The sequence below is a fragment of the Rhinatrema bivittatum genome, chromosome 6 (genome assembly GCF_901001135.1).
Source record: "Rhinatrema bivittatum chromosome 6, aRhiBiv1.1, whole genome shotgun sequence".
In the NCBI taxonomy this organism is placed as follows: Eukaryota; Metazoa; Chordata; class Amphibia; order Gymnophiona; family Rhinatrematidae; genus Rhinatrema; species Rhinatrema bivittatum.
This window is the reverse complement of record NC_042620.1, coordinates 5,306,286-5,325,015: the sequence shown is the minus strand read 5'-3', so window position 1 is coordinate 5,325,015 and position 18,730 is coordinate 5,306,286. Positions and strand designations below refer to the sequence as shown.

Here is an 18,730-nt window from a genome sequence, read left to right as displayed (position 1 = left end):
TTTTTTTAATTGAAATAACTAATACTTGCTTGATCTAGGAATCAACCCAGAGGGAAGAAAGGAAAAGAAATCACCACAAGGAGAGACAACAGAAAATGCTAGGGAACCACAGGTTCAACTGCCTTCATCTGCTGGAGACAGAGAAATACAGAAGGGAAGCAGGGTGAGCACTGTCCTAATATAGGATACTCTTTCAGTTTTTCTCTGTCTCCATCTGCTGGACAGGAGGCTCAACCCACTGTCTGGACTGATCCACGTATATACAGGGAATGACCATTTAATCACACTCTTTGTTTCTGTCATTTAACCAGTTTGTAATCCATAAAAGGACAGTGCCTCCTATCCCATGAATTTTTAGTTTTCTTAGAAGCCTCTCATAAGGGACTTTGTCAAACGCCTTCTGAAAATCCAAATAAGCTACATTTACCAGTTCACCTTTATCCACGTTTATTAACCCCTTCAAAAAAAATGAAGCAGATTTGTGAAACAAGACTCCATAAGAACATAAGAACATATCATACTAGGTCAGACCAAGAGTCCATCAAGCCCAGCACCCTGTTTCCAACAGTGGCCAATCCAGGCCATAAAAACCTGGCAAGTACCCAAAAACTTAGTCTATTCCATGCTACTGTTGCTAGTAATAGCAGTGACTATTTTCTAAGTCAACTTAATTAATAGCAGGTAATGGACTTCTCCTCCAAGAACTTATCCAATCCTTTTTTAAACACAGCTACACTAACTGCACTAACCTCACCCTCTGGCAACAAATTCCAGAATTTAATTGTGCGTTGAGTGAAAAAGAACTTTCTCCAATTAGTTTTAAATGTGCCACGTGCTAACTTCATGGAGTGCCCCCTAGTCTTTCTATTATCCGAAAGAGTAAATAACTGATTCACATTAGCCCGCTCTAGACCTCTCATGATTTTAAACACCTCTATCATATCCCCCCTTAGCTGTCTCTTCTCCAAGCTGAAAAGTCCTAACTTCTTTAGTCTTTCCTCATAGGGGAGCTGTTCCATTCCATCATTTTGGTCGCCCCTCTCTGCACCTTCTCCATCACCTTACTCCCTTGAGTAAATCCATGCTGACTGTGTTCCATTAAACTATCTCTTTCTATATGCTCTGTGATTTTGATCTTTAGAATAGTTTCCACCACTTTTCCTGGCACTGAAGTCAGGCTCACTGGTCGATAGTTTCCCAGATCACCCTGGAACCCTTTTTAAATATTGGGGTTACATTGGCCACCCTCCAATCTTCATGGATTGGATGATTTTAATGATAGGTTAAACATTTTAACTAACAGATCTGAAATTTCATTTTTGAGTTCCTTCAGAACCTTGGGGTGCATACCATCCGGTCCGGGTGATTTGCTACGCTTTAGCTTGTCAATCTGGTCTACTACATCTTCAGTTCATCTGACTCATCACCCTTGAAAACCATCTTCGGAACTGGTATCTCCCCAACATCATTAGTAAACATAGAAGTAAAGAATTAATTTAGTCTTTCTGTAATGGCCTTATCTTCTCTAAGAGCCCCTTTAACCCCTCATCTAACGGTCCAACCAACCTCCTTGCAGGTTTCTTGCTTCGGATATATTTTTTTTTTAAGTTTTTATTATAAGTTTTTACCTCTATGGCCAACTTCATTTCAAATTCTCTTAGTCTGCCTTATCAATATTTTACACTTAACTTGACAATGCTTATGCTTTTTCCGATTTTCTTCAAATGGATCTTTTTTCCAATTTTTGAAGCATTTTTTGCTAAAATAGCTTCTTTCACCTCACCTTTTAACCATGTCGGTAAGGTTGTTTTGATTTCCTTTCACCTTTTTTTTTTTTGTTATTGAAATTTTTATTGAAAGCTAGAAAACGGTTGACATAGTAGCATTGATTATAAAATACGAATAACATCCTTCACAGTCAGCAAATTCTAAAGTAACAGATATCAAGGAAATCCTCCTCTAACATTTATGTGCCACTACATCTTCTAGCAATACATCCCCATAACTTTTTAATGAACATAAAATAATCTCCAATTTATACCCCTCAATCCTTCCCCCACCCCAGGAATCCTTATACCCCAAAATTATCTTAACTGAGCTTCACTTTTCCAGCAAAGATAGGGTTCCCTTATTTTCTGAAATGCATTCAATCTGTCATTACGAATAGCTGTAAGATGTCCCATATAATACAGTCTCTCAATCCTTGATATAATGTTGGACAGAGCTGGGTTGTCCTTTCTTTTCACCATGAAGCAATTTCACATCTAGCCACTGTCATGACCTGAATAATCAGACAGTTTGAGATATAGTCCCTCGCCTTGTGCAATATTCAGCAAACATATTTTAGGGTCTTTGGGCACAGAAAAGCCCACCACTTCCCCTGCAAAAGCTAAAACTTCATCCCACAGCTTTCCCATTTTCGGGCAAGACCACCACAAATGATAGAAAGTGCCTTTATCCCCACAACCCTTCCAAAAAACTTCTGTGGAGAGTAGGGACATTTTATATAACCTAGCAGGTATCAAGTACCATCTATACAAAAGTTTGTATCCATCCTTCCACCTTTCTTTTAATGCGTGGAATACATCTGGACTGCGCTTCTAACATTATATTTTTAAACAATGCCTGTTGTACACTTTTAACCTTTGCAGCTGCACCTTTCCGTTTTTTTCTAACTATTTTCCTCATTTTATCAAAGTTTCCCTTTTGAAAATTTAGTGTTGGAGCTGTAGATTTACATATTGTCCCCCTTCCAGTCATTAGTGCAAATCTGATATGTTATGATCACTATTGCTAAGTGGCCCCACCACCGTTACCTCTCTCACCAAATCCTGCGTTCCACTAAGAATTTAATCTAAAATAGCTCCCTCACACAGAAACTTCGAACAAGGAGATCCAGGCTAGAGAAAAAAAGACAGGAAAGCAGAGGAGCTGAGAGAATGAGGACTACACTACCTTTCTGTACTGCTAGAGCCATCAAGGGAAACCTTAGCTCCTGCAGTTACAAAATGGCTACCATTCTGGTGCAGAACTCTCCTCGCCATGAAATGGGCAGCTAAAGAAACCTAGCCACCAAAGTCCGTCCCCGGGGCTTTGAAATCCCATTGACACCTGGATCACAAGGAGCAGCAAGAAACCCCACTACTGCTGCACATCACCATGTTCTAAAATGGCCACCGAAAAACCCATGTGGAAGACAAGGCTCCAACAAGAACAGAACACTCGTCTAGGCTGACCCCGCCCAGAGCAATAGAAGACTCTGCGATTGAGTCTCTGGTGTTCAGCCAACACAGAACTGCCAGTTTGTTCCTCCATCTTTGAGCAGTCCCTTAGTAGTCCATCTGGCGATGGAGGGGGCCCAAAACTGACCCTCTATGCAAAACCGTGCCCCAACGGAAAAAGCAGCCCAGGGCAGGGAAGGGAGTTCACCACAGAGAAAGATAAGCAAGTGGACACAGAAGCAGGAAAAAAATGTGGCATCCTTTAGCACACATTTTTAAATAAGAGGTGGGGGCACACAGAACAGGGAAGGATCACGCAACTCCACTGCATTCTCATTCACCCCCGGAGGATTTGCAGTCAGACTCACATTGCCTTGTGGCTGCAATTTGACCACTGTGACCTTCAGGGATCAACGGCTGAGGGAAGACAGGTGTCTCTGCAACAGAAGCAGGCTGAGATCCAGACTACCCCTTGGGCTCAAAGCATTTGCTCTAGAGTTCTCCCCCACCAAGGAACTTAGTGGCCAATTATATATATATATATATATATATATACCATTAAGGTGGAGTTGCAGAAAGCCACTGCTTATTCTTGGGATAAGCAGCTTGGAAATCTATCTACCCCTTGGGATCCTGCCAGGTACTTGTGACCTGGAGTGGCCACTGTTGGAAACTAGATACTGGGCTTGATGGACCTTTGGTCTGACCCAATAAGGTAAGTCTTATGTTCTTATGTCACTGCTGGAACAAGACCTCTGTCAATTCCAAAGACCTAGCTCAACTGAGGGAGAAACAAAATAGTCACTTCAGGAGCTCCAATGCTTTCTTTTTCAGCCAACAGGCTTGAGTCCACAGCATAAGATGTCCACCATCTGCTGGAGACAGAGAATACTGGCAGGCTGGTGTCAGCATGGAAGTATATAAGGAATGACATCGGCGAACCTGTTGATCTCTATCTCCATCTGCTGATTGGAATGCATAACCCACAGGTCTGGCCTGCTCGGACTGGATGAAGAGGAAATATAAATTAATCTCATGCATATTCACTGTGAATAACCTGAAAACAGACTAGCTGTGAGGTCCCCAGAAAAGGTTTACGAAGCCCTGTCCTATGATATTAAGGAGTTGATCCCTGCAGTTGCCATGCACCTATCTGTGCTTGCATCCTGACAAAAACATCTATAGTTCAACAAAATGCAAGGTCTCAGAAGGACTTAAAATAGTTATAGTAACAAAGTGAATACATCTTAAACACATTTATTTTACCTGCTAACAGAAATTTCTTATCACCTTTGCAAGCTTAGGGATGCATTATTCAAAAACTGAGTGTATTATCTAGGCAGCCACATCTTGGCCACCTACATTTATGCTTTCAGATTTGGGCATATAAACACAGCCAGCTATTGCTGAAAATCAACATCAGCAGGCTTAAGTACTTTCCTTTAACAGAACCCTTCCAAAGGCAGCTATCCCCTTCCCTCCCAATCTGAAATAAACTGTCTCTGATCCCACCAACCTCATTTCCAGAACCCCCTAGAAAACTCACTCTGCCGAGCCAGCTGGAAGACACTATCTTACCTCCTACTGGTTCAGAGTCCAGGATTGCTCTGGCAATGCTTCACATTAAAGCAACACAGGATGCTGACCCAGCAGAAGCTAAACTTGTGTCCTGTTGGCTGGGGGGAATTCTGGGCACAATTCTTTTGAAATCAGGTGGGAGGGAGGAGAGATCGGGAGTGGGATCTAGGTCTGCATTTTGTAGTTTTAGATTAGGTGGAAGGGAGAAGAGATTGAAGCCTACATTCTTTTGAAAACTAGGCTAGTGGGAGAGGAAACTGGGGAGGACTGGGAAGTTTTTCTTTTGGAGCTCTGAGGGAGGGTTGGTGAGTGCTAGGTTAGCCAGATTTAGGCCTGTTATTGGAGCTTCTGATTAAATATAGGAAGCAAGTGTTTCTTTCCCTGTTCCTGGCCCTATTTACTTTCTGGTTGCCTAATTTAAGTGTCTTATGAAACTATGCGCGAAAATTCAGTAGCTCAGTCTGGCTTAATTTTCAGAGAGGGGGATTTAAATGCCCAACTCCCAAATCTGGGTGCCTAAGCTCTTCATGCGGTTCCCACAGCCTGTAGGTGCCATGTAACTAACGCTCTATTCTACAAGGAGGAGGGTTTAAGGGAGACTGCCACATCGCTTTTCTTAAGGTTGTTGCTGTAACTCATTGCTGTAGTTACCACAAGAAGCTGTAATTCTGAAAGCAGCATTTCTTTTAAAAATTAATCCTTTTTAAATTTTAATTGTGGTACTCAAATACTGGAAATGTGGCTTCTGATCTGTGTATACACCGATGCCTCTGCAGGAACGCAGAAAGCCAGGTCTGCTGAGATATAAATTTCTCAGGGGTTATAGATGAACAAAAGGATATTTCTTTTAACTGTAAACCATAAGTCAGGAATAGGTGTATGGTAAACAGATTTTACCACAGGTCCTAGGTCTGTATTAAAGCAACCCATAAAGTGCTTCTTATAAAGGCAGCATGCAGATCCCAAAGATGAAAAATATTTGTGGCCCTCAAGATGACACCGAAAAAGGTAAGACACAATGAGGCCAAAGAGAGGGAAACATTAAAAAAAAGTTTTATTCCAGTGCACTGAAATTTGAAAGAAACGGCTGCTTGTCTGCTCTCCTGCCCTGTCCTCACTGCCTCCCTGGGCTCCTACCAGCAGCCTTCGTGCCTATCGGTGGTCGAGGGACAGTTCCTTACCATTAACCTGGATTGACTTCAGCTGTCCATCCTCTTCCACTTCTATCCGCTCCTGTTCATTCTCAATGATCCTAAAAAGAAAAAGGGCAAGATGGGATTGTATCAAGGGTGCAATAGCCGTTGTATTTCACAAGCATACTGAGAGAGCTTCATTCGAAATGGCATTTCAGAGCAGGTGTGAAATATGCAAGCACAAAATGCCCACATTCCCCCTGTGGGTGCCAATTTTCAAACTCCACCGGGAGGTTCCATTTGAAAATGAGTTTGCAGGCACCTTTCATGCGATCCCCAGAACTAAACCCAGTAATCTGTACAGGGCTAATGGCCCTTCCTACCAGTGTCACTTCTCATTACGTATCAGCTTTCCCATCTCCTTCGTCACCATTATTTATTTATAGATTTTTATATACCGCGGCACGTGATGCACATCACCTCGGTTTACAGCAAACAGTAATTCAGCCAAAGGCTTTACAATGAACATAAGTGGAAAAAGCAAAATGCTTATTTAACAGAAAAACTAGGAGTATACATATCAAATACATATGTGTAACAATATTAACTAGAGTCTGTCTTGAAGAGAGATATTTCTAAGGAAAAAAGCGGGTAGGGAAAAGGGGGAAATCATAGGGGGGGAATGGAGTCAGACCCGCCCCACGGGTCTGACTCCCCTATCCCCCCCCCCCCCCCCATGTCAGATCAGATATGAAGACCCCCAGGGCTCTTAATTTTTCAAAGTAGATTATATTCAGGTACAGGAGGCATTGCCCTACCCCCCACCCCCCCCAGAGGGCTTACAGTCTAAGGACCTGATTTACTACAGCTTTTCTCATGTTCTGCATTTATGGGGAAAGCTTTAGGAAACGATGTCTAAGTTTGTACCAGAGGCAATGAAGGATGAAGTGACTTGCTCAAGCTGACAAGGAAAGACAGTGGGATTTGAAACCTGGCTTCCTTGGTTCTCAGCCTGCTGCTCTAACCACTAAGTTACTTCTCCACAGGTTCTTTCAGTTTAGTGACTGCTGGTTCTTCCACTTCCAAAATATATGTGGCCCTTGGATTTCTGCTCACCAAAATGCACGATAGAAACACAAACATACTGCCTTTTTGTAATTATAGTAATTAATCCCTTGAGCACTCTCTCCAGACATCACTTTTACTTTTCAGTGCTTAGCTTCCATCATGACAACTGCGCAGTAATGATTTTGTGAAGGGACACTGTTCCAGAACCTTTTTAGATCAGCAGCTCGCATGAATGCAAGAAGCAGCATCAGGCAGGCCATTGGAACAGAAGCAGCTTCAGTGGCCTGTGGAGGCCAAGGAAGCAGAAAGTGGCTTCAGGGCCCACAAAAGTCAACAAAGCAGGCAATGATGTCAGCTGAAGGAAGAAGCAGCTGTATCAGCAGCCAGAGGGATCAAAGAAAAGCAGGAGGTAGGGTCAGTGGGCCCAGCATCGGAGAGTAAGCAGGACAGAATGATAAACCACTGAAGGGGGTCAGGGAAGGAGTTCACCCCCATCCATGATACCTTTTTTTAAAAATCACCTCTTAGTATGGGTTTTTCATTTTCTCTAGATGAAAATTCTTGTATACATTCCTCGATCTTGCCAACTCACTAACTACATGAATTCCCCACCACTACTCCCATCCAGTTGCTAAATTACCTCAAATTCTACCCTGTTTCAGTATATGCTCCTGATATACGCAACTCAGGGCAATTTTCAAAATTTTGGCAGGTTAAAGGAGAAATTACTACTTACCTGCTAATTTCTTTACCTCCAAGGAAAGAGGGTTATGCAGCTCTGGCAGCAGATGGAGACGGATATTATAGTACCACCTCGACAACAGCCCGCCAGTATTCTTTGGAAAAGCCAAATTGTGGACAAACTGATTATACTTTAACATGATTATTAACAATCAACCACTCATGCTTCCAACCCATTATAAACACTGAACTCAGCCAAAACAACTAACATTAACTAAACTGAGGGGCCAGATAAGCCACTTACCAGTCTTCAACGAATAGCAGGAACAATACTCTGCAATGTCTGCCCCCCAAAAAAGTGAATCAAAGTTAAACATCAACAGCCGAGGGCATTTCGGGGATTGGCTTGCTCTCAGAGGAAAGGAAATTATCAGGTAAGTAGTAATTTCTCTTTCCACTGCACTCAGAAAGGCCAATCCCCACCAGTGGGATGTACCAAAGCTACTCCCAGAGAGAGGGGCTGCCAGTGGTCCAGTCACTACCACCCGATTGAACGCGGCGTCCTCCCTAGCTAAAACATCCAAGTGGTAATACTCGTAAAAAGCGTGCAAAGATGACCACATAGCCGCTCGGCAAATCTGGACAGGTGACAACAAATGAAGTTTGCCCACAATACCACCTGAATCCTCGTGGAATACAATCTAATCTGTTTCAGCAAAGGAATCTCAGCAGCCACATAGCAGCCATAATGACTTCCTTAACCCAATGGGCTGTGATTTTTATCTGAACAAAGGTATAAAAATACTTTAAATAAATAAAATATAGTTGCCAGAGTCGCCAGTGGTCCCTGTTTACCACCACCTTGGAGCACAAACAGGCAATCAGACTTCCGGACAGATTTAGTAACTTCCAAGTTACCGTAGCAAATGCCAGCTGACATCCAAGGAATGCAAAAGACAATACTCATTTCCATCCCTGTCCCTGTCCAAGGTGGGCAGGGAAATGGATAGATTCAAATGAAAGCTGTACCATTCCTGGAATCATATTCAGAAAAGGCTCACGGCAATTAAAGGTCTGCAGTTCAGAAACACAACGTGCCGAACAGATTGCCACCAGAAATGTAGAGATTACTTACCTGATAATCTCGTTTTCCTTAGTGTATGCAGATGGACTCAAAACAAGTGTGTATAGTGTGCTCGTGCTAGCAGTTGGAGACGGATCTGACATCAGCAGGGGTACATATACCCCCGCAGGAAGTGCAGCAATTCAGTAATCTTCCTTGCAAAAGCTGTAGCTGACCGATCGATTAAATGAACAGGATTACCCTGACCGATTGATAGTAGCTGGAGACCGCCAGTGTTCTCAACCGGAAGGCGTCGACACCCGGCAGGGTGGATGGCCTATTATAAGAAAACATGGCTTACCGTGAGTCAGTGAATCCCCATGTATGCCGGCAGCCAGGCGGGATGCTGAGTCCATCTGCATACACTAAGGAAAAGGAGATTATCAGGTAAGTAATCTCTACATTTCCTAGCGTGTAGCAGATGGACTCAAAACAAGTGGGATGTACAAAAGCTACTCCCGGACTGGGCGGGAGGCTGCTCGAGGTCCATTCAGGATAGCCCTCGCAAATGCTGTGTCCTCCCGGGCCTGGACGTCCAGACGGTAGAATCTGGAGAAGGTATGGAGGGAGGACCACGTCACCGCTTTACATATCTCTGCAGGCGACAGCAGCTTAGCTTCTGCCCAAGAGGCCGATTGTGCTCTGGTAGAATGAGCCTTGACCTGTAGAGGCGGTGGTTTTCCCGCCTCTATGTAGGCTGCCTTGATAACTTCTTTAATCCAGCGGGCGATGGTTGGCCGTGAGGCCGCTTCCCCTTGCTTCTTTCCGCTGTGCAGGACGAACAGGTGGTCCGTCTTTCGTACTGCTTCTGACATTTCCAGGTATCTGGACAGCAGTCTGCCAATGTCAAGATGGTGTAGCATTCGACCTTCCTCCGACTTCTTCAAACCTTCCGTGGTAGGCAAGGATATGGTTTGGTTGAGGTGAAAGTTTTTACTTTGGGTAAAAAGGATGGAACTGTGCGAAGATGGATAGCCTCTGGAGTGATTCTGAGAAATGGATCACAACAGGATAGTGCTTGTAGCTCTGAGATGTGGCGTGCTGAACACACAGCCAGCAAGAACACCATCTTCAAGGTTAACAAACGGAGGGACAGGCCTCGAAGGGGCCTGAAGGCTGATCCCGCCAAAAATTCCAATACTAGGTTGAGGTTCCACAAGGGCACTGGCCACTGCAGTGGCGGGCGAATGTGTTTGACTCCTTTCAGGAAACGTGAGACGTCTGGGTGTTTGGCAATGGTGTTGCCATCACTCCTGGGACCGTAGCAAGACAGCGCTGCTACCTGAACCTTGATGGAGCTGAGGGACAGACCCTTCTGAAGTCCATCTTGTAGGAAGTCCAAAATGATAGGAATCTTAGCGGCATGCGAGTTGGTGCCATGAGAGTCGCACCAGGCTTCAAAAACTCTCCAGATCCTGATATATGTTAGGGATGTGGAGAACTTGCATGCTCGGAGGAGTGTATCTATAACCGGCTCCGAGTATCCCCTTTTCTTCAGTCTAGCCCTCTCAATGGCCAGACCGTAAGAGAGAATTGAGCCGGATCCTCGTGGAGGATGGGACCTTGCTGCAGCAGGTCCCTGTGTGGAGGCAGGCGTAGAGGATTCCCTGCCAGTAGTCTTCTCATGTCTGCGTACCAGGGTCTTCTTGGCCAATCCGGGGCCACTAGAAGAACCAGGCCTCTGTGTCGCTGAATCCTGTGTACAATGGCGCCCAGCAGGGGCCATGGAGGAAAGGCGTATAGCAGGATCCCCTGAGGCCACGGCTGTACCAGGGCATCGATCCCCTGAGCCCGAGGATCCTGCCTGCGGCTGAAATATCTGGGTACTTGAGCGTTGGACCTGTCCGCTAAGAGGTCCATGGCTGGCGTCCCCCATTGATCCACAATTATCTGAAAGGCTGTGGGTGACAGCTGCCACTCCCCCGGGTTTAGGCTTTCTCTGCTGAGGAAGTCTGTCGTCGTGTTGTCCTTCCCGGCAATGTGGACGGCGGAGATGTCCTGGAGATTTGCTTCTGCCCAAATCAGGGGAGTTATTTCCAGGGACACTTGTTGGCTTCTGGTTCCGCCCTGACGATTGATGTATGCCACCGTGGTGGCATTATCTGACATCACTCTGACTGCTCTGTCGCGAAGTCTGTGGGCAAATCGCAGGCACGCTAGCCTGACTGCCCGTGCCTCTAGTCGGTTGATGTTCCACCTCAACTCTTCTCTGGTCCACCGCCCTTGGGCGGTGAGTTCCTCGCAGTGTGCTCCCCATCCGTTCAGGCTGGCATCTGTGGTGAGCAGAATTCCAGGTTGGGGAGGACATTCTTGACCCCCGGTTCATGTGGCCGGGCTGCAACCACCACCGTAGCTGATACCGCACTCTGGCCGGTAGAGGTAGGTGTACGGTGTAGTTCTGTGATCGTGGGCTCCATCGAGATAGAAGGGCGCGTTGCAACGGTCTCATATGAGCCCGCGCCCATGGCACCACCTCCAGAGTGGACGCCATGAGGCCGAGGACCTGTAGGTAATCCCGAGCTGTGGGCCGGCTGGTGCTCAGCAGGGCCTGCAGATGACTCTGGAGTTTTGACTTTCTCTTGGAGGTCAGGCTGACCTTGTCTTCTCGGGTGTCGAATTGGACCCCTAGGTATTCCAGCGACTGGGACAGCTGTAGGGAGCTCTTGTTTATGTTGACTACCCATCCAAGGCTTTCCAGAAGAGCTATAACTCTGTTGGTTGCCCGGTGGCTCTCCTCTGGTGACTTTGCCCTGATCAGCCAATCGTCCAGGTAGGGATGGACGAGAATTCCTTCCTTCCTGAGTGCCGCCGCCACTACTACTATGACCTTGGTAAAGATCCGCGGCGCGGTGGCTAACCCGAAGGGTAAAGCTCGGAACTGGAAGTGCTGATTCAGGACTTTGAAGCGTAAATAGCGCTGGTGATCCCGATGGATTGGGATATGTAAATAGGCTTCCGACAGATCTAGGGAGGTGAGAAACTCCCCTGGCTGTACTGAATTCTTGACCGACCGTAGAGTTTCCATGCGAAAGCTGGGGACCCGTAGGTGTCTGTTGACTGACTTGAGGTCCAGGACGGGCCTGAAAGTGCCCTCCTTCTTGGGTACTATGAAATAAATGGAATAATGCCCAGAATTTCTCTCTCCTGCAGGTACTGTGCTGCTGCCTTGAGCGGTGAACAAGGAGATTCCACAAACTTGTTCGGCAGAGGCCGAAAGAAATCCAGGTAATATCCTTCTACGATGATAGCGAGGACCCCCTGGTCCGAAGTAATCTCGACCCACCTGCGGTAGAAGAGGGTTAACCTGCCCCCTATGGCTGCTACCCCCGGATAGGTCGGCTGATTGTCATTGTGGGGTGCGGCTGGGGCCAGAACCTGAGCCGGTTCTCCTCTTGTTGTGCTTAGTCCGAAAGGACTGGTTCCTGGCCTGCGAACGAGGTGCTCGATAGCGAGTCCTGTAAGGATTGAAGCGCTGCGAATTTCTACCTCTAGATGGTCTAGAAAAAAGAACGCTGGCTCCTCCTCGCCCTGTCTTCTGGTAGACGGGGTAATGGGGAGGCACCCCATTTAGTAGCCCAGTTCTCGAGATCGCTGCCGAACAGTAAGGAACCCTTAAAGGGCATTCTTGTGAGTCGTGTCTTGGAGGACGAGTCGGTCGCTCAATTACGTAGCCAAAGCTGTCTCCTGGCTGCCACTGAGGAGGACACTCCCTTGGCTGCCGTACGGACGAGGTCAGAGGCTGCGTCAGTGAGAAATGCGAGAGCTGATTCCATGTCTGCTCCCTGGGTGTTGTTTCTCGCCTGTGATAAACAGGAGCGCGTCACCACGGTGCAGCAGGTCGCGATTCGAAGGGACATGGCTGCTACCTCAAAAGCTTGTTTCAGAATGGTGTCCATGCGTCGGTCATGTGAATCCTTGAGGGCCGCTCCCCCCTCAACCGGAATGGTGGTGTGCTTCACTATTGCGTTAACTATGGCATATACCTTGGGGCACGCCAGCAGCTCCTTGGACGCCGGATCGAGAGGGTACATGCCTGCCAAGGCCCAACCCCCTTTAAATGAGGCCTCCGGTGCCTTCCATTCCAGATCGATTAGCTGCTGTGCTGCCTGTAGGAGGGGAAAATGGTGAGCCGGTTGGCGCAGGCCCTCTAACAGGGGGTTCATTTTAGGGTCCCCTGGGGTATCCTGGCCCGGAATGGCCAGTTCCGATAGGCATTGGGAGACCAGGCCTGAAAGATCCTCTTTCCGAAAGAAGCGCCTCATGGTCCGATATGGCTCTATCTCCGAGGGAAGTTCACCCTCCTCGGGGCGCTCCTCACTTTCCTGGGAGCAATCCGAATCCCCATAAGCGGGGCTGTCGGGTGGTGAGTGGCTGCACCTAGGTCTCGAGGGTCCAGGGACCGGATCAACCGGGACGGAAAGACCCATTCGAGGAGCAGACTGCATCTGGACAAAGGCCTTTGAATAATTCCACCCAGGAAAGCGAAGCTAGATCTGGCCGTAGGGGCACCAGGTCTCTCGGGTTCCCTGGTTGCTCGCCGCGGCCTGCTAAGTCCGGTGTGCTCGCTGAGGAACCGCTGGGCTGGGGCCGAGCCTGTCCTGGAACTCCCATGGCCTCCTCACATTGGGCACATAGTGAGTCTGCTTCCTCGCTCTGTGTGGCTCTGAGGTTGCATGCTGAGCAGAGGCTTAGAGCTTTCATGCCAGATTCTGGAGCTGCCGGCTCTGCGGCCGCATGGGCTCTCTTATGCTCCATTCGCCTGAAATTCGGTGTCGCCCAATAAAGTGCGCCTAACAAGAGCACTTAATAGCATGCGCCTATGAACGGCGTCTTAGAAATGTGCGCCTATACACGTGCGCCTATACACGGGCGTCTTATAAATGTGCGCCTATACACTGGCGACATAAATGTGCGCCAGAAACGGGCGGCATACAATGTGCGAACGTGCGCCTATCGCGTGCGCTAACAACGTGCACCTATCGCGTGAGCTAACAATGTACGCTAACAACGTGCGCCTATCGCGTGCGCTAACAACGTGCACCTATCGCGTGCGCTAACAACGTGCGCTTAGCAATTATCGGCGAAGGTTAGTAGGCAGGCAAAATGGCGACCTCCTTGGCATGCTGCCTCGTAGGCAGGCCCAGTTAGTCCACACTTCCTCGGAGACCAAGTAAAGATATACGCCTTACCTTGTCTTCGGCGCTTCCCGGCTGCGACCCGGGCGGTCTCCGGCTGCGGGGGGAGAGGGTGAGTACCTTCACCGCCGCGCATAAGGAAGTGCGCCCGCTGCCTCTAGGCCGCTCCCGAACCCGTCTCGCTCGGGGGCCAAGTCCACGCCCGAGCCCTTCTCACTCGGGGGCTAGGTCCCTGCCGCGAACCGGCCACCGGACCAAGGCTCTCGCTTCCGAGGGACCACGGAAGTCAGCTCGGGAAACTCAACTGGGTGAGTGACCGCCTGGTATTACCACAGGAGTGCGGGGCTTGCTTCAATAGGTTTCTTCTAGGAATTTAGTCATTAGAATTCGGAAACACGCTCAGCGAGCGTGAGGTAGCTCCAAACTGCTTTGGAGACGGAAATTACTGAATTGCTGCACTTCCTGCGGGGGTATATGTACCCATGCTGACGTCAGATCCGTCTCCAACTGCTAGCACGAGCACACTATACCCCACTTGTTTTGAGTCCATCTGCTACACGCTAGGAAATATTGTCTTCAAGATATGCAGCCACAAGGAAAGACCACGCAGCGGCCGAAAGGTTATCAGGACTGTAGAAGGGGGTGGAGTAGATGAAACTCCATTTACGGAAGATAATGTATGGGAAGAGCTAAGAAAACAGAAAGTGGACAAAGCCAGAGGGCCTGATGAGGTTCACCCCAGAATACTGAGGGAACTCAGAGATGTGCTGGCAGGTCCACTTTGTGACCTGTTCCAACAGATCCCTGAAAAAGGGTGTAGTGCCTAGTGACTGGAGAAGAGCGGTGGTGCTCTCGCTTCACAAGAGTGGGAGCAGAGAAGAGGCTGGAAACTACAGGCAGGTTAGCATCAACTCGGTGGTGAGAAAATTAATGGAGACTCTGCTGAAGGAAAGGATAGTGAACTATCTACAATCCGGTGGTTTGCTCGATCAGAAGCAGCATGGATTCACCAGGGGAAGGTCCTGTCAGATTAATCTAATTGATTTCTTTGATTGGGTGACTAGAGAACTGGATCAGGGAAGAGCGCTTGATGTAATTTACTTGGATTTTAGTAAAGCTTTTGATACAGTCCCACATAGAAGACTCATCAACAAAATGAGAAGCTTGGGAGTCAGCTCCAAGGTGATGGTGTGGATTACAAACTGGTTGACGGATAGAAGACAACGGATAATGGTAAATGGAACTTACTCTGAAGAGAGAAAGGTGTTAAGTGGAGTGCCACAGGGATCGGTGTTGGGACCGGTTCTGTTGTGAACGACATTGCAGAAGAAATAGAAGGTAAAATTTGTCTATTTGCAGATGATACTAAGATCTGCAACAGAGTGGACACACCGGAAGGAGTAGAGAGAATGAGATGGGATTTAAGGAAGCTGAAAGAGTGGTCGAAGATATGGCAGCTGGGATTCAATGCCAAGACGTGCAGAGTCATGCATCTGGGGTGTGGTAATCCAAAAGAAGTGTATGTTTTGGGGGAGGGGGGGGGGGGGGGTGAAAGGCAGATCTGCATGGAACAGAAGAGAGACCTTGGGGTTATATAATGTCTAAAGACCTGAAGTCGACAAAGCAATGTGACACAGCGATAGCAAAAGCCAGAAGAATGCTAGGCTGCATAAAGAGAGGAATATCTGGTAAGAAAAGGGAAGTGATAACCCCCTTGTACAGATCCTTGGTGAGGCCTCACCTGGAGTACTGTGTTCAGTTCTGGAGACCGTATCTCAAAGGACACAGACACAGGATGGATGCGGTCCAGAGAAAGGCGACCAAAATACACAATTGTGTTTGTTTTGTTGTAAACTGTTTTAATCAAATATTATTTTTGTAAAGGCAGTAAACAAACAATTTTAAAATAAATAAAATAAATAAATAAATAGTGGGTTGTCTCCATCGAAGGACTTATGAGGAGAGATTGAAGAACCTGAATATGTATACCCTGGAGGAGAGGAGGAGCAGGGGTGATATGATACAGACCTTCAGATACATGAAAGGTTTTAATGATCCATGGTTGTCAACAAACCTTTTCCATTGGAAACAATTTAGTAGAACTAGGGGTCATGATTTAAAACTCCAGGGAGGAAGACTTAGAACCAATGTCAGGAAATATTTCTTTACAGAGAGGGTGATGAATGCATGGAATGCCCTTCCGGAGGAAGTGGTGAAGACTAAAACTGTGAAGGATTTCAAAGGGGCATGGGATAAATACTGTGGATCCCTAAATACTAGAGGATGGGAATAAATAAAAAGGTTTGGGGGTAACCTGACACAGAGCACCAGTTACTACCCTTAACAGAAACGTGGGGGTAACCTGCATGGAGTGGCAGTTACTACCTTGGGAAGCCTGCTGGGCAGACTAGATAGACCATTTTGGTCTTTTTTTTTGCCATCATTACTATGTTACTATGTTACCTGCTAAGAATTCCAGGACCAGATTAAGATTCTACAAAGGTACAGGAAGCCACAAAGTATGACAAAGATGCTTAACCCCTTTCAAGATCCAAAACACATCGGAATGGGAAGATAAAGGCCCACCATTTACTTGCCCCCTATAACAAAGCGAGGGCTGCAAGTTGAACCTTCAAGGCGTTAAGGGCCAAGCCTTTATAGAGACATAGAAACACAGAAATAACGGCAGAAAAAGACCAATCGGCCCATCTAGTTTGCCAAGCAAGCTTCCACACTTATTTTCCCATACTTATCTGTTTCATCAATCAAGTTCAGGGCCCTTGTTGATAACTGCTTGATTCAAATTTCCCACCATCCCCTGTCATTGATGCAGAGAGCAATGTTGGAGCTGCATCAAAGGTGAGCACAAGGCCTATGGTTAAGGGTAGTAACTGCCGCATCAAGCAAGTTACCCCGATGCTTGTTTACCTAGACTGCACAGATCGATGCCTTGTTGGATGTTGCCTGAATGTAAATCCTCTTTTCCACATTTCCCCCTGCCGTAGAAACAGAGAGCAATGCTGTATATGCATTCAAAGTGATGTATCAGGCTTAATTGATTTAGGGTAATAACCGTCGTGTTAAGCAAGCTACCCCCACGCTTTTTTGTTTACCCAGATTATGAAGTTCAGTCCTTGTTAGTTATCGGAATGCAAATCCTCTTTTCTACATTTCACCTTACAGTTGAAGCAGAGAGCAATGTTGGGGTTGCATTAACCATGCGAAAGCTATTTGAGTAAGGGTAGTAATTACCAGGTAGTAGCCAACATTCCAGCAAGCCACCCCCATGGCTCTACTCTTCATTCCCATCCTCTAGCCTTTATGTAATCCATCCTGTAAGAACGCCAAAATTAAGGGAATGTCCATCTTGAGAGGTTGATAACCTAAGAACACAAGGCTTCGAAAACTCTCCAAACTCTAACATAGGCCAGAGATGTAGAAACTTTAGGCCCAAATTAAAGTGGAAAACATGACAGGCGAGTAACCATGCTTCAACAACTGAGCCCTTTCAATGGCCAAACCATAAGACAAAACTGACCCGGATCGTCAAGTAAAATGGGTCCCTGCCACAAAAGATAGTTTTGAAGCGGTATCCTGAGGGGGACTGCCCACCAGCAGTTTCTGCAGATTGGCATACCACAGCCTCCGGACCCAATCTGGAGCCACCAAAAGGATCGCACTTATTTGACTTGCAATCTTCTGGACGATTCTGCCTATCAGAGGCCAAGGCGGGAATGCATACAGCAGGCCACCATGCAGCCACTCCTAAACAAGAGCGATGATGCCCAGCGCTTTCATGTCATGTTTGTGACTAAAAAATCTGCGGAACCTTCGCACTGTCTGATGTCACCAACAAGTCTAGGTACAAGAGGCCTCAATGCTCCACAAGGAACTAAAAGGCTTCATCCATCAGCTCCCATTCTCCTGGGTCCAAGTTTCTCTTGCTGAGGAAGTCAGCTTTTATATTGTCCTTTCCGACAATGTGAGAGGCGGATATGCCTAGAGGATGTTACCCTGCCCATCCCACGAGTGCATCTATCTCTTCCTACACCTGCAGACTCTTGGTGCCATACTAATGATTGATGTATGCCAATGTCTTTGCAATTATCCAGACCACCTGAGCCTCTAGGCACTCAGCGAACTGCAAACATGCTAGACGAACACCCAAGCTTCCAACCAGTTGATGCTCTGCTGCCGCTCTTCAGCATTCCAGCAACTTTGAACCATCAACTCCTCATAGTGAGCCTCCCCAACCCAGGAGGCTCGTATCTGTTGTGAGCTCTAATCAATCCAGCATCTCCAAAGAAACTCCCCTACTGAGATGTTCTGTCTGCAACCACCACTGCAACTGGGCTCTCACCTCCAATGACAGAAGAAGTCTCACCATGTAGTCCTGAGACTGCAGGTTCTGGCAGGAATGCAACACACGTTGAGGAGGTCTCATGAGCTCTTGCCCAGGGAGCTACTTCCAATGAGGCCACCATCAAACCCAGGACCTGTAAATAACATCACACTGTCAGACGAGAGGTGCTTATCAGGGTGCAAACTTGAGCAATCAACTTTTGAATTTGACTCTCCAGCAGAAATACTCTGCCCTGCTTTGCATCGACGTGAACTCCGAGATACTCCAGCGTCTGATATGGCTGTAGGTTGCTCTTGGCTAGGTTCACAACCCAGCCTAGCTCCTGTAGTAAGGAAACTACCTTGCAAGAAGCCCAGAGACTTTCTTCCATGCTCTTGGCATGAATCAATCAGTCGTCCAGATACGGGTGCCCCAGAATACCATCCTTG

The 18,730-nt window shown here is 47.1% G+C and overlaps 1 protein-coding gene across 10 annotated transcripts in view; it reads right to left on the bottom strand.

Annotated features, from left to right (window-relative positions):
- The window catches only part of DNAJB2 (DnaJ heat shock protein family (Hsp40) member B2), a 497,647-nt gene that overhangs the window by 258,391 nt on the left and 220,526 nt on the right, over window positions 1-18,730 (bottom strand). For all 10 annotated transcript variants that reach the window (XM_029604995.1, XM_029604999.1, XM_029604998.1 and 7 more), the window contains one exon: window positions 5,981-6,051. In XM_029604995.1, coding sequence (XP_029460855.1) covers window positions 5,981-6,051 — 71 coding nt within the window. The remainder of the gene's footprint in view (window positions 1-5,980; window positions 6,052-18,730) is intronic.